Source organism: Abramis brama (assembly GCF_963993115.1).
Source record: "Abramis brama genome assembly, chromosome: 7".
Lineage (NCBI taxonomy): Eukaryota > Metazoa > Chordata > Actinopteri > Cypriniformes > Leuciscidae > Abramis > Abramis brama.
The window spans coordinates 19915749-19930089 of NC_139969.1; the positions used below are offsets into that span (position 1 = coordinate 19915749).

The 14341-nt window shown below is 37.9% G+C and overlaps 1 protein-coding gene across 1 annotated transcript in view; it reads right to left on the reverse strand.

Moving 5' to 3' along the window:
* Nucleotides 1–14341, reverse strand: part of LOC311086151 (cadherin-18-like) — a 52666-nt gene that overhangs the window by 15455 nt on the left and 22870 nt on the right. The window contains exons 5-8 of the mRNA XM_084118879.1: nt 3855–4022; nt 3356–3543; nt 2962–3215; nt 1359–1495 (exon numbers count right to left, since the gene is read on the reverse strand). Coding sequence (XP_083975005.1) covers nt 1359–1495; nt 2962–3215; nt 3356–3543; nt 3855–4022 — 747 coding nt within the window. The remainder of the gene's footprint in view (nt 1–1358; nt 1496–2961; nt 3216–3355; nt 3544–3854; nt 4023–14341) is intronic.

The following is a 14341-nucleotide window of genomic DNA, read 5'->3' on the forward strand; positions in this document are numbered from 1 at the left end:
ATCTACAGAACAGGCCGGATTCCACCCTATCTTTATGTACACAATAATAATCTTTTACATTGTAATCCTTTTATTTTAAATATTTGGCATGTTTGTGTGCTGCTGTGCGTCCCTGTGAGTTTAATAAGCAGAGTGTAGGCACAATGTGGACCCGCCTATAGGTGCACATTACTAACGCGCTCATTAAATAACAAAAAAAATATTGCGCTATTGACTTTAGACCAGGTTTTAGTTGGTCAACAGTCTATTTCTGTTGCCTCAAAATAGCAATGCACCAACAATGTGCCAGAACACACCTCGTTTTCAGACCAGCACACCCATGGGCGCGCAAATGGGCGCAAATGCATTTTAACAACGTGGCACAGGAGTTGAAAATGATAACTGCGTCAGACTGAAACTAGCAAAAAACACTTGCGTCGCGCTTGGCGCTGCATTGCGCCGGGTGTAAGATAGTGCCCTAAGTATTTTTCATAGTTTGTTGATGTTAACTATAGTGAACTATTAGTGAAAGTAAAGTGTTACCAAAGTGTTGGGATGGAAATGACACCATAACACCATAATAATTTTCACACAATACATTTTGAGAAGAATCATTAAAGTTTTCAACATGTAATTGCTTCCTGTCAAGCCTCTACTGTCCTTCACACTAAAGGCAAAAATGTGAAAAATAAATCCTGAAAAGCCTGAAGTTGAAAAAAAATATATTTTCATGATATAACATTATAGTAATTACATTTACCATGTTGAAAACCTTACAGTGAAAAATAAATAATTCATGCTTCTCTCATGGGATTCACTGAAGCATGAAGAGAATTTAAAATTGGTGTGGGAAACGTTAGACCCATTTTGGAGTTATGTGCGAGGAATGTCGTTCAGTATGATGGAACTGAGATTAACTAGTGACCTAACATTATCAGTTCACTATCAGCAATAACAGAGGACAGTTTCAGCCCATTAGCTGAACACCATTGTGAAGAAAAGTGTAGAGGAAATATAATTGCTTAGATAAACATCTGTAAAAAAAGAAGAAGAAACAAATAGGAAAAAGAGAAGAAAATTGATTGACCCTGTCCACCTTCAAAGCCACACCAGCATGCTTTGCAGCAGCCTCAGCATCAATCCCACAATGCAACACTCCTTCAAGGAGACATTTGTTTTGGTCAGTATCGATGATTCAGACTTCAGGGCCTATGATTCCCTCTTAGACAAGGTGTTCCCTCTCCAAACTTCAAGAAGAATGCTTTATTCAAAATGAAGTTATCATTGGTAAAATGGTTCCCTGTGTTTTCCTCAGAAACCAACATAAAAACAAAAATCAATGAATACAGACAGGATTCTGGCCCAAGAGCAGTACATACCAATCTCTGAAGCCATCACTGTGATGTTGTGCCAGGCTACCTCTTCTCGGTCTAGACTCCTGGTGGTTGTAATCAGTCCACTGTCAACATCAATGCTGAAAAGTGCATCACCTTCTGCATTTTGGTCAATGGAATACCTAAAATTGCAATACAGAAAAGTTAAACTCAAAGATATTGTTCAAGTTATGATGATATGTATTTTAGATACATTTCTGAAGAGTATAGTCATTTTAATGCTGAAAAAAAAAGTGTCCTTGAGAAAAAAAATACTAATTCTGTTAACCAATGATTATCAAAAAGCAGATTCTTATAAGCCTCTAACACAATTTCTGGTTAGACAGGACTTCAAGATGCTTTGTTTAATGATGTATAGTTTGTCAAGGTATAACATTAAATCTGATAGTAACTTTGAACTATATATAAATAAAACCGCTTCAGTGCGTCCGCGCTCTGGCAACGGTTAACAGGTTAACCAGTTGATGATTAGCGAATAGTTTTTATGCATTTAGCTATAGCTGCAGAAGAAAACCCTCAGATCTCTCTGTACAGTGACCTGGAGGGGACATTATTGATATTTACTGATAATAATAACACACTTCATTTGAATGCTGTCTATAGGCAACATCGCGTGAGATATAATAGGCAATATGTTTATAACCATTTCTTAATTCCGCATTTTTTTTTAATTAAAAATAAATATTATTTTAAGACAGGGTGCATGAGACAGGGCGATTTTTCATTATTAAGGGTCAATCCATTTCTGATAATTTCCGGTTTCCAGGTTTTGCAGGTTGTTTATGCATTTAACTCGTGGCCACGAGAAATACATTTCGTTCCCTGAACAATATGAAGTTGTGGCCACAGGCAAATGATGTCGTTCTCTCAACATATGATCTCGAGGCCACGACTTTACATCGCGTGGCCACGACATTAGGATGAAGCCACGACAAAACTAAGTAAGCCAAACATGTCCCCTCCCGGTCACTGTAATAAACCTTCAAGCCATCAAGGCTTTTTAAAGTTTTTTTTTTTTTTTTATTGTTTTTTTTTAAACAAAACTTTAAGATGAAGCTTGAAGGCTTGAATGTTTATATACCACAGAGATCTGAGGGTTTTCTTCTACAGCTAGCTAAATGCATTCATAAAAACTATTTACTAATCATCAACTGTTCAGGTTAATACATGTTTACTATAGTTGATAATATATACTATACTATAATATAATAAGTTGTAATCAACAGTTATTAGAAATATGACAGGAAGAGCTTGCCACTACTACAGTTTTCTATGGGAGAATATTCTACCGGAATCTCACATAGCACAGAGATTTTAACGCAATTGCATGCTTTTCTCTCGCTCTCTTTTTTTTAATTCATTTTGAATGTACATCCTTAAATTGCAATTCTGCATCCTATTTACTACCTCCATTGGAATTCAGTAATTTAATTAGAATTTAAAAGGCTTTCTCAATTTAATACTGAATGGTGGACAGTATTACTGATTGTACATACTGCCAGAGGCAGGCAATGACATTTGCTCTGATAGCCATTTAAAATATACCTCACGGCCGTATATACCAGCATTATTCTCTCAGAAAACTCACCTAACTTTGCTTCTAGTGCTGTCCGGGTCTTGAGCAGTTACCATGCCAACCTCTGTCCGAGCCGGAGCATTTTCATACACGTCCATTATATAGTAGTCCATAGTAAACACTGGGGCCTCATCAACATCCCCGATGATGAGCTTGAGCGTGGTGGTGTCTTTGAAAGGGCCCAGGTAAGAAAAACGAGGATCCAGATGGGTGTTGACACCTTCAATGTTCAAAGAGTACGCCTTCTTCTTCTCGTAGTCCAAAGGCTAGAAAGGACATCAGTAATAAGATCAAGGGAGAAGCAGAAATGACATTTTGGCCAGCATGGGAAAAGACAGGGCATGGCTGAATGAGCAGACATGAATTTACATGAAGCATCGGTTCTGTGTGAACATCTAGATCAGACCTTTCTGAGGGAGATGATTCCTTCTCTCTTGTCACTGTCTGTAGAGATGGAAAACATGGTAGCTCCTTCTTCATTGGTAATTCTGTATGTCATCTCAGCATTGACGCCAAGGTCTTCATCGTTCGCTTTGATTTTACCAACTGCTTTCCCTACCTCAGCAGATTCTGGCACATAAAGCTGATAGTTCTCTGAAGTGGAGAATAAACACAAACAGAACAGATGTGATTTTATTAAGCATTTAAAAGCTTTTGATGCAAATATTAAAAAGTGTTGCTTGCGCTCAGCTAATTTGTAGGGTTTATATGGGATAAACCTGAGCAAGCTCAATAAAAGTTGTTTTTTCCACAAAATAAATCTCAGACGAATGCAGCCATTTGGGATAAATTCAAAGTACATTCACAGGGATTTAGGGATTAGATGGTCTCTGTTGAAGGGCCGTGCCTAAAATCTTGACTGTATTTCAATGGTGAAAGATACTGAGTGAAGCAGAGACTCATACTTTGAGGGAATCGTGGTGGATTGTCATTGACGTCTGTCAGTGAGATGTTGACTGTGGTAGATCCGGACAGACCACCAACAGAGCCGGCCATGTCTTTGGCTTGGATGATGACGGAGTACATCTCTCTAGTTTCTCTGTCCATGTCCGGCAGAGCCGTCCTTATGACACCTGTGACCCAGAGGGTAGAAAGCATAAATTTAGCTCCCGCTGACCTAAATACCCCATATCCCATTGTTGGACATTCAAAATTGTATTTCCATTTTCTGCAAATTATGGTGTTTGAAGTACAAATATTAAATGTAAAGCGGCCTATATTTTGGGGTTGCATTATCCACATTATTTATATTATTGATCTGCCTTCATTGACACCATTATATGATAACTCAACTGAGCTGGACGATAACATCACTGTTTTCTCCAGAGCGGCTATATACATAAATGAACTAAATTAATAACTTTTTTTACAACAAAACTGAACCATCACTGAACTTATTTAAGCTAGACTATGACGCCATTTTCTTCTAGATCTGCAGTATGGCAGAAACAAACTTTGTTGCATCACTGTAAAGCTGCTTTGAAACGATCTGTATTGTAAAAAGCGCTATATAAAGAAAAGTCACTTGACTTGACAGTAATTATGAATCTGTATATAGGCCTAGTAGTTCTTATTATTCCTTCAGGAGGTATATAAAAAAAGAAGTTACTGATTAGTAGTGGACTACCAAATTCAACTGAGCACTTTTACGTACTAATTCATTAATCAGTTTCTTGTTAGTTATTAGTAGTAATTACTAGAATGTTAATATTGCGGCACTCATTTGTTCCTGTGTTGTTAATCATTAATGATGGAACAGTACTCTAAAGTGTTACCTATTATTTTATATTAGACTTACACTGCTATTCAAAGGTTTAGGGTCATTAAGGTTTTTCTTTTGTTTGTTTGTTTGTTTGTTTGTTTATTTTTAGAAAGTAATGAATACTTTTATTTGTCAAGGATGTATTAATTTAATCAAAAGACAAAGACATTTAAAATGTTACAAAGATTTCTATTTCAAATAAATGCTTTTCTTTTGAACTTTCACAGTATCTACACCATATTAAGCAGCACAACCATAAAAGCAACCTACAAGTCATCCACACAACTTGTGCACTATATTTTAAGTCCTTTTAAGCCATATTATATCTCTGTGTGAGGATTAGGCTGATAAGAATTAATTATTCACAGAACATCTTGCTTGATAGCCATGGCCAGCACTTTTCACTTTCATTATATGGAAAAGAGCTGCTTGAACATTCAGCCTAACATCTCCTTTTGTTTTCCACAGATGAAAGGAAGTGAAATGGATTTCGAAAGACATTAGGGTGAGTAAATTCATTTTGGGGTGAACTATCCCTTTAAATCAAACTTCTAATCGTTTGATGGCATTTCCAGCAATAAGAGCCCTGTTCACTGGAAGAGTACGTGTCCAGAATATCATGTGTACACTGCAGATATTTGACCCCTATAGTTATTCAGGTGGTGAGCTCACAACGGTTATCCTCTGATTTGCCCCAGCTCTGACCTGGTCCAGGTTCTTTTTGAGCTAGACAACACACCAGCAGGCGAGTGCTGACCCCTTACCTCTATGCACTGTTCTTATGTGGTGTAAGCCCTCAACATGAACCCTACTGTCCAGATGTGTGCACACACACATGTGCAAAAAGCATGCTGGTGATCATCTCCTGCATACTCCACAATTCTAAAGCAAAGTATGCCATCTGCTCCAAGTGTTTCCTCAGGAGATAGAGGATAAGACAGGGATGAAGGGAAGGCTGCAAAGCAGAACAGCTTGGGTTTGCCATTTGAACTTGCATTTGAGCCCCTTTACGCCATGCGATCCCATGGTGATATTTACTGTGAAATGAGCACCAACTGACAAGACACACTCAGGCACCAGTGCACCAACACAGCAAACAAAGGGTGTCTTTAAAAACAAATGGAAATCGAGTGCATCATTTTAAAAATCACAAACTCTGTCAATACATAGCACTAGGTACATTTTATTTACTTGTTAATGAATATAGCAGTATAGGATACTTCTTGGCGGTTTAATCAAATAACTGTATGAAATGCCTTGAAATAGTCTCACTCAAGGTTACCCATACAGCTTCAAATGTAAGACACATGCCATTCTTTTCTATTGATATTTTACAATTATGTAACCTGATGATGTACTGATATATACATTTCACATGGTGTTTATTTGTCTGGCAAAAACCTAAGAATACCTAAATGTATGTGCACACACACACACACACACACACACACACACACACTCGCACTCGCACTCACACACAAATATATTTACAGTATTAAAGGTAGTGTAGGTAGGATTGTTATAAAAAACTTTTTTCCAAATTTGTTTAAACTTTTTATATATATCAATGCATAATTAAAATGTAAGTACTCTGATAAAAAGAGTATAAAAATCGAGTGACTCTAGACCGTTTAATCTGTATTAAACACAGCTCATTATTTCCATTCGGGACGAAACAAAGGATTGGCTTAGGCGACTGTCACTCTCTCGCAACCATGGCAACCACCCTTTTGCCACACAGGATCTGCCCATATGCGCGCGCACCCGTTTGATTTGAGGAATTCAAGAGGCACGGAACCTAGGAATAGCAAAACAATGGCAGAGAAAGAGCAATCAAAAATTCACATTACCGGCATATGCAGTTAGCGAAGGCAAACAAGGCAAAAAAGGAAGACAGTACTAGAAAAGGTAACGAACAAAAAGTCTTTGAATAAAACGCGTGTCAATATCCTCGGACCCTAGTTGCACGGCCTCTTGCACGACCTCCTCTGCTTCGCCCTCGACCCGGACCTGTCCTCGTGCTGACGATGCGGTACTTGTCTCTGGAGTGTAGTCCTCATCAGAGTCAACAATGCTTTCATCATGGAAACTCTTACATGCAGAACACCATATATGTTATGAATCTTACACGAAATTCATCTTCATCACAGTGTAAATGATGGTAATGGAAAAACGTGTATCATGCAACCTGTTTTTAAGCTTTGCCTTATAGATAACTAGCTCGTTAGCGAATCAAAAAATATAATTTTAAACTTTACCAATATCAATATGCTAGCTTGATAGTGAGTACTAAAATACATCTTATTTGTTTATCTTCATAATGATAAAGTTAGATTTTTTTTATTACATGTGATTCTGACATGATGTCACTACATGCACTGCGCTCCTTCCTCTCCGCTCGTCTCAGGTAAATAATGCGTCTTCAGCTCAGCGGTCGGCGTCGCGCGTTCATGTGTTTTGGGGGCGTGGCTTTGGAAGGAGCCCAGAAGGGAGGGGGTGGAGTGAATGGAAATAATGAGCTGTCTTTAAAACAGTCGTGAGAGGTCTACAGACACTCGATTTTTATACTTTCTTTTTCAGAGTACTTACATTTTAATTATGTTTTGATATATAAATAAAGTTTAAACAAATTTGGAAAATAAGTTTTTTATAAAAATCCTACCTACAATACCTTTAAAAAATCTGATTCTGCATAATTTTATTGCTTTCAGCTTTTTAATTACTGTTTGCGGATAACATTTAAAGGGGTCATCGGATGCAAAATTCACTTTTATATGGTGTTTGCATATAAATGTGTCTTTGCGGTGTGTGGACACAACCACCATACAATGAAAAAAAATCCATTCACTCCTTTTTTAATCCTCAAAAAGTCTAAACACTCAATAATCTGGCCGTTTGGATTTTCTGAGCAATATGATGTCATAATGCTCATGCTCCGCCCACGACCACTGACGGACTGTCCCGTATTAGCATATTTCTGCCCTCAGCCATTTGACACCCCCCATGGAAGAGAGGGGTGGGTGAGCAGTTGCTCATTAGCATTTAAAGAGGAAACAGGTCACAGGAACAGGAACAAAGCTGTTTTTGAGGAGGTAAGAAGGGTGTTGTTTTACACAACCATTGAAGAATTCTAACCACAGTATATTACAAACTGTACATGAACACCCTAAAGAATCATACCAACTTGTGGAAAATGAGCATCCAATGACCCCTTTAAATAAACTAAAATGGAAATAAAAACAAAATTCTCTGTGACTATAATTGCCATGGGTTTACCTGCACATAACAATAAAGACGCTAGGGTGCTTTTTGCCCAAAAGTCGTGGACATGCGACATTTATGAGAACTGGTTAGAGAAAGTGGTCTCTTAATTGTCTCCAAGGGCTCTGGTGGAGCATTAAACAGTCGCACAGCAGACACTAACATCTCACAGGCAGGAGCTGTGTTCGAAATCGCCCCCTGTACTCTCATTCACTATTCCCTACATTACTCCACTAATATGGTGTGAATGGAAATAAGTGGGTGAATTCGGACACTGAGTACGCTGAAAGGGCTGAGCTTTTGCATAGTTTGTGCTTGCTGTTTAATAGTAGTAATGAAGAGATTTCTTGAATTATGTCATGGAAACAAGCATGTATAAACCTTTTTTAAACTATTTAATAATCAAGTAAAAAGGAATTTATACCTGAATGATATTACGCTGTAGCCACATTGGATCAGCGATTTGTAAAATGGATGGATGATTCAGCTGCGGGTGCCATCTTCTGGCAAGATGCGGGAATACATTAGGCGCGACCCTTACAGTGCATTATGGGTATTATCTAGCCGTAGAGCATACTTTAGTTGTACACTTGTTATTGCAGTGCATTATGGGATTGAATGAGTGCAGTCGATAACGTCCACAATGGTTTTGGACACCACTACAAATTTACGGGTATAGGGGGGCGATTTCGGACACAGCCAGGCTTATCGCACACCAGTCATGTCATTCTGTACTCGCATTCTCAAGTTCAAGGTGGCGGTCCAAAACATTGAATCTTAAAAAACATTGAATCTAATCTAAAAAAGTGGCGTCAATGAGTTTGAATTAAGGTATTTGGAAAAAAAAAAACAGTGTGAACGGAAAGAGAAAGTGTGATGTTATTTCTCTAGGAAGCATATTTATTCAAGCCACAAAAACAAACATGCCTAATGAAAAATGCACAGTACACAATCATAGGGTGAAGTCAAAATGCACATTTGTCCTACAGGTAAGTCATTGTATTTTAATGGAAACTATTTGAGTGATGCTGTGGTGCGGTTTTAAAAACACAGCGTTTCTCTCAGAGTGCAACCCTCGTTGTTTACTCGTTGTTTTGCTAATGTTTGAGGCTCCTTTTAGCGGAAGGGGTCTGATAGCGATGCCATGCAAAGTGACAGAACATAATCCAAATTGGCTAGTGTGTTGGTATGCATTACCCACCACAGTGGATTTTCACCTACATGTACTCATTTCCCATTAGTGAACTGACTAGGTCCCACATAGGGAGCCCATCTGGGTTTGCCCATGTTGGACCTACTTAGTTGACCCAAGTGGGCCCCAGATAAGAAGCCCATTTTGAGCCCATGTCCACTCTGTACCCCTGTAGCCCATTTGTAACCCATATGGGCCCCAGATAAGAAGCCCATTTTGAGCCCATGCCCACTCTGTACCCCTGTCGCCCATTTGTAACCCATATGGGCCCCACATAAACGTGTTGGCTGGGATTTGGCTGGTTGGTGGGTGTTAATTTCAAACCCTAATCGTAATCATTATGATCACAACTTGTAATAATTGGTTTAATGAGATCATTGTTTCTCCATTATGAATACATGATAATAACTAACTGCATGATTTGAATTATCTTAGAACTGTCCATTTTTTACATATGGACAGTACTTTGACACAGTCACCTCTGATAATGGATCACTCTAAATTGTAATGTAGAAACATTACTTTTTCTGTAAAGCTGCTTTGAAATGATGTGTATTGTGAGAAGCACTATACATATACTGAATGTACGAATACATGCACGCACAACACAACACAAACACAACACAATACATTCATAAGCAAGCCCGAAATTTTATCAAGGAGCTAACATATAAGGAGGACCTGTGAGGCAATGACAAGTTGGGAATTTATATTTTATATTATGTGTGAAAGTGTGAGACGGACAGTTTATATATTCGAACATGCAGTTCCCTTTTTAAATGGACACGACCAGTGGGAGTGAGAAAAAAATATGCAAACAGATACCTCAATCCGCCAGAACAAATAAACACACGCCAGTGTTCAGCCCCAGAGAATGTCATAGAGATTGCATCCAGCCCATTGAGAGCAGACACCACCTGCCAGGACAGGGGATTTCAGCAGACAACACAACGGAAAAAGCAAAATGTTCATGTTAAACAGGCTCTTAGTATTCAGCTAGTAGCCACAAAGCAGAGACAGAAAGTAAATAACGCAAACAGGACCAGACACTGATGCAGAACTGGGTAAGCCCAGCTCTATGTACTCGGGAGTTTGATTTCCTATATGGAACAACAGATAGTCAGCACTTCTTATAGTGAAAGTGTGAAACATCACGCAGGTTAAGCATCACCCGCCAGCAAATCTAACTACTACACAAAGGTAATTCTCAGCTAAGAGGATTAGACACAGTGATGCAAGTTATTGTAGTTTATATAGAAATTAATGGGTGGAAACAGTAGCTTCTACAGTTAGAAGAAAAACAAATAAAGAATACTCTACTATATCAAAATATACAGTACAATACTACACTTTACCATACTGTATACACTATTGTACATCATACTATTATATCATACAATACTACACCAATCTGTACTATACCATACCACACCACATTATACTACAATTATTGAAATTTTACAAGAATAGACTAGAACATAAAATAATTGAATAAGCAAAAAATAACCTGTAATAATGTTATACTATTATACTGAAAAAACACATTTTAACTTCAAAGCACTAAAAATGGCACTGAATTAATATACTAAATGCTTTTTTTAATTTTTTTATTTTTATTATAAATGTTTGTATACATTTTATATAAAAGTGCTGCAGTGGATGTAGGGTGTTCATACTGGTGCTTTTGTGTTGATGCGTGAACATTTAATTTGAACATTAAACATTACCAAATACAGACCATAAAAATGTGTTGGAAGTGGTGGTTGACTAATATGGATTTTTTGATGGTCGATGCCGATATCTGAGAGAGCTTTGTGGCCGATGACCGATACATATGATTTCACACTCTTTAATTTAATGATAGTAAATATAAATAACATATTAATCCTATTATAGTGTTTTTCACAAACAAAAAAATAGTTACTATTAACATGACTTAAAGGTACAATATGTAAGATTTTTGTAATAAAATATTCAAAAATCACTTGCACATTTTTCATTTTCATGCAGTTGTGTACTTACATTATTTGTAAATCCAGAGAAATTAGAGTTTTAAATAAAGGCTTGTCCCTTGTCATTGTCGTATGACGTAATATCCGCGCTATCCTCGTTTCTGCTTGTAGAAACCATAGATATAATACATAGATACCTCATTAGCGGCAATTTCAATGGGCCGCTATGTAAGCCGCTAATGAGGGATCTATGTATAGGCTGCATACCTATGATACAATATCTTGCACGCCGCTGTTGTGTCGTACAGTCTTCATGGTCCACTATTATTGATCGGCGAGTACAGAAATTCCAAAAAAACGTAAACGCAAATCAACTGAGGCAAGTAGGCTTTGGGACAAACAGAGAAATAAAACAAGGATCAATATCGCCGTGGCGTTTTCGAGATTGAGAGAGCTTCGCAAACAAACTTGGACTTCATCTGTAGAGTCTATGGCAGTGAAATTAAATACAGTATGTGGTGCACAAAAATATTTAGTCATTACTTGCAAATACTGTGGGTTTGTTCAAATGTACTTTTAAAACGATTATTTTAAACGTGTAAAACTGTGCATTAACCCACTAAATCATTTGACAAATAGTCACATATTAGTAACACTCTAATAGCATTACATTTTTATGTTCCTTGCAGCTAATTCATTACGATGACATAAAATCGTGTGATCAAACATACAGGTAGCCTAATACAAAAACTAATTTATTAGCTGATATATAATTTATATAATTCGTGAATTCCATAGATGAAAACGACATCTCCCATTGTTCCTCCTTCATAGCGTCATCAAGCTTCGTCTTTGTTATTGTTTTGCGACCTCTGGCGGTGAAAAAATTACAGATTGTACCTTTAAAAAGAAAGTAAACACTGTATAACCAACAATGCACGTAGTAATCTGGTAAGTCTGTGCACATTAGAATCATATTTTCTCAATGACCATGTAACGCTACTGTAATTTTACATACAGAACATAGTGAATATAGCAGCCAAATGGATATAGCACAGTAAAAAAGTGCGAAATCAAGGATGACAGAGATAAAGAATCAGAGCTCTGCGTGAAAAATAGTTTAGTTGTATTGAAATTATGAATGGGTTAAATACAGAAAGTGTGCAAAGTTATGTACAGACACTGATTTTTTTAAATATATACCAAACCAAAATACTTAAATATGATACAAAATACCAAATATTTAGTTATTTTGAGAGCATAGAAAGAGCAACCCTGCAGCCTTCAACAAAAGCACATACCATCGATTAACAACCTCTGAACTCTGTCTGTCTTTAAACATTTCAAACTTATTGTTAAAATAAATAAATCCAAATGGACAAAATTAATGTAGTTTTTACTTCTGGAACACAACTGTTGAACTCTATTGAGTGGATTCGGACTAACTTAAATGCTTCTGATTGGCCATTGCATTCAACACGCTCAACAAACACGTCTGTGATCGGCTAGAAGGCTCAACCCTGAAAAAACACATTGTAAACAGAAACATTTGATACTTTTAACAGAGCACTCACAGAAATTTGCATGGAGCATTTGAAACTGCAAAAAGGCTGGCATCGTTAAGTTTTAATATGCAAGTATCGACCTGGTACTGAAATACCGGCCCTTTTGACAACACTGACAACAAATGGAAGAAATACAAAATAACCATCAATCGCCCTCAGTCTGGAGCTCCATGCAAGATCTCGCCTCATGGGGTAAGGATGATAATGAGAAAGGTGAGGGATCAGCCCAGAACTACACAGGAAGAGCTTGTTAATGATCTCAAGGCAGTAGGGACCACAGTCATCAAGCAAACAACTGGTAACACACTACGCTGCAATGGATTGAAATCCTGCAGCACCCGCAAGGTCCTCATGCTCAAGAAGGCACATATAGAAGCCCGTCTGAAGTTTGCCAATGAACATCTAATGATTCAGAGAAGGCTTGGGAGGAAGTGCTGTGGTCAGATGAGACCAAAATTGAGCTTTTTGGCATCAACTCAACTCGTTGTGTTTGGAGGAAGAGAAATGCTGACTATGACCCCAAGAACACCATACCTACAGTCAAGCACGGAGGTGGAAACATTATGCTCTGAGGCTGTTTCTCTGCTAAGGGTACAGGAAAACTTCACCGTATTGAGGGGTTAATGGACGGGGCCATGTACTGTAAAATCTTGGACGGGAACCTCCTTCCCTTAGCCAGAAAACTGAAGATGGGTCGTGGATGGGTCTTCCAGTATGACAATGACCCAAAACATAGTGCCAAGGCAACAAAGGAGTGGCTCAAGAAGAAGCACATTAAGGTCTTGGAGTGGCCTAGCCAGTCTCCAGATCTTGATCCTATAGAAAATCTGTGGAGGGATCTGAAATTTCGAGTTGCAAAGCAACAGCCAAGAAACCTTAAGGATTTAGATAGGATCTGTAAAGAGGAATGGACCGAAATCCCTCCTGAGATGTGTGCAAACCTGGTGACCAACTACAAGAAACTTGCTTGCCAACAAGGGTTTCTCCACCAAGTACGAAATAATGTTTTGCTTGGGGATCAAATTCTTATTACACTCACTGAAATGCAAATAAATTTATAACCAATATATAATATGTTTTTTTCTGGATTTTTTGGTTGATATTCTGTCTCTATCTGTTAAAATAAACCTACCATAAAAATTATTGACCCTTCATTTCTTTGTAAGTGGGCAAACTTACAAAATCAGCAGGGGATCAAATAATTATTTATACAGTTTTTTAGCTTTTATGTTTAATACTTGTCACCCTTATAGATCTACGAATAAACTCAAAACGTGATAAGTTTGATGGTGGTGATGCTCAGAGCAGAAAGAGGTGAGCCTCCATCAGCGCTTTATCCCTTTCCTAGAGCAAAAGTGTCTCTCTAGACCTGGAGTATTGGATTATATGAGCGCAATTCAAACACACACTGCTCTCAGTGCTAAGGGTACAGGCACGTCCTGCCAAAACAAAGCATGCAACACTGATATGCAAGAGTGCAACGTTAAACCAAAACCCTATGATAAAACCCCCGATGTGAACATTATCATATGGCCTCTTAATCCCATCAAAACCTTCATAATAGCCACAAACAGGGGATTAGTGATGAGAATAGAGTTGAAAGAGTGACCGCGGCAGGATTACAGTCCATCCAATATCATAGTTCTAGCACCAAAGACAC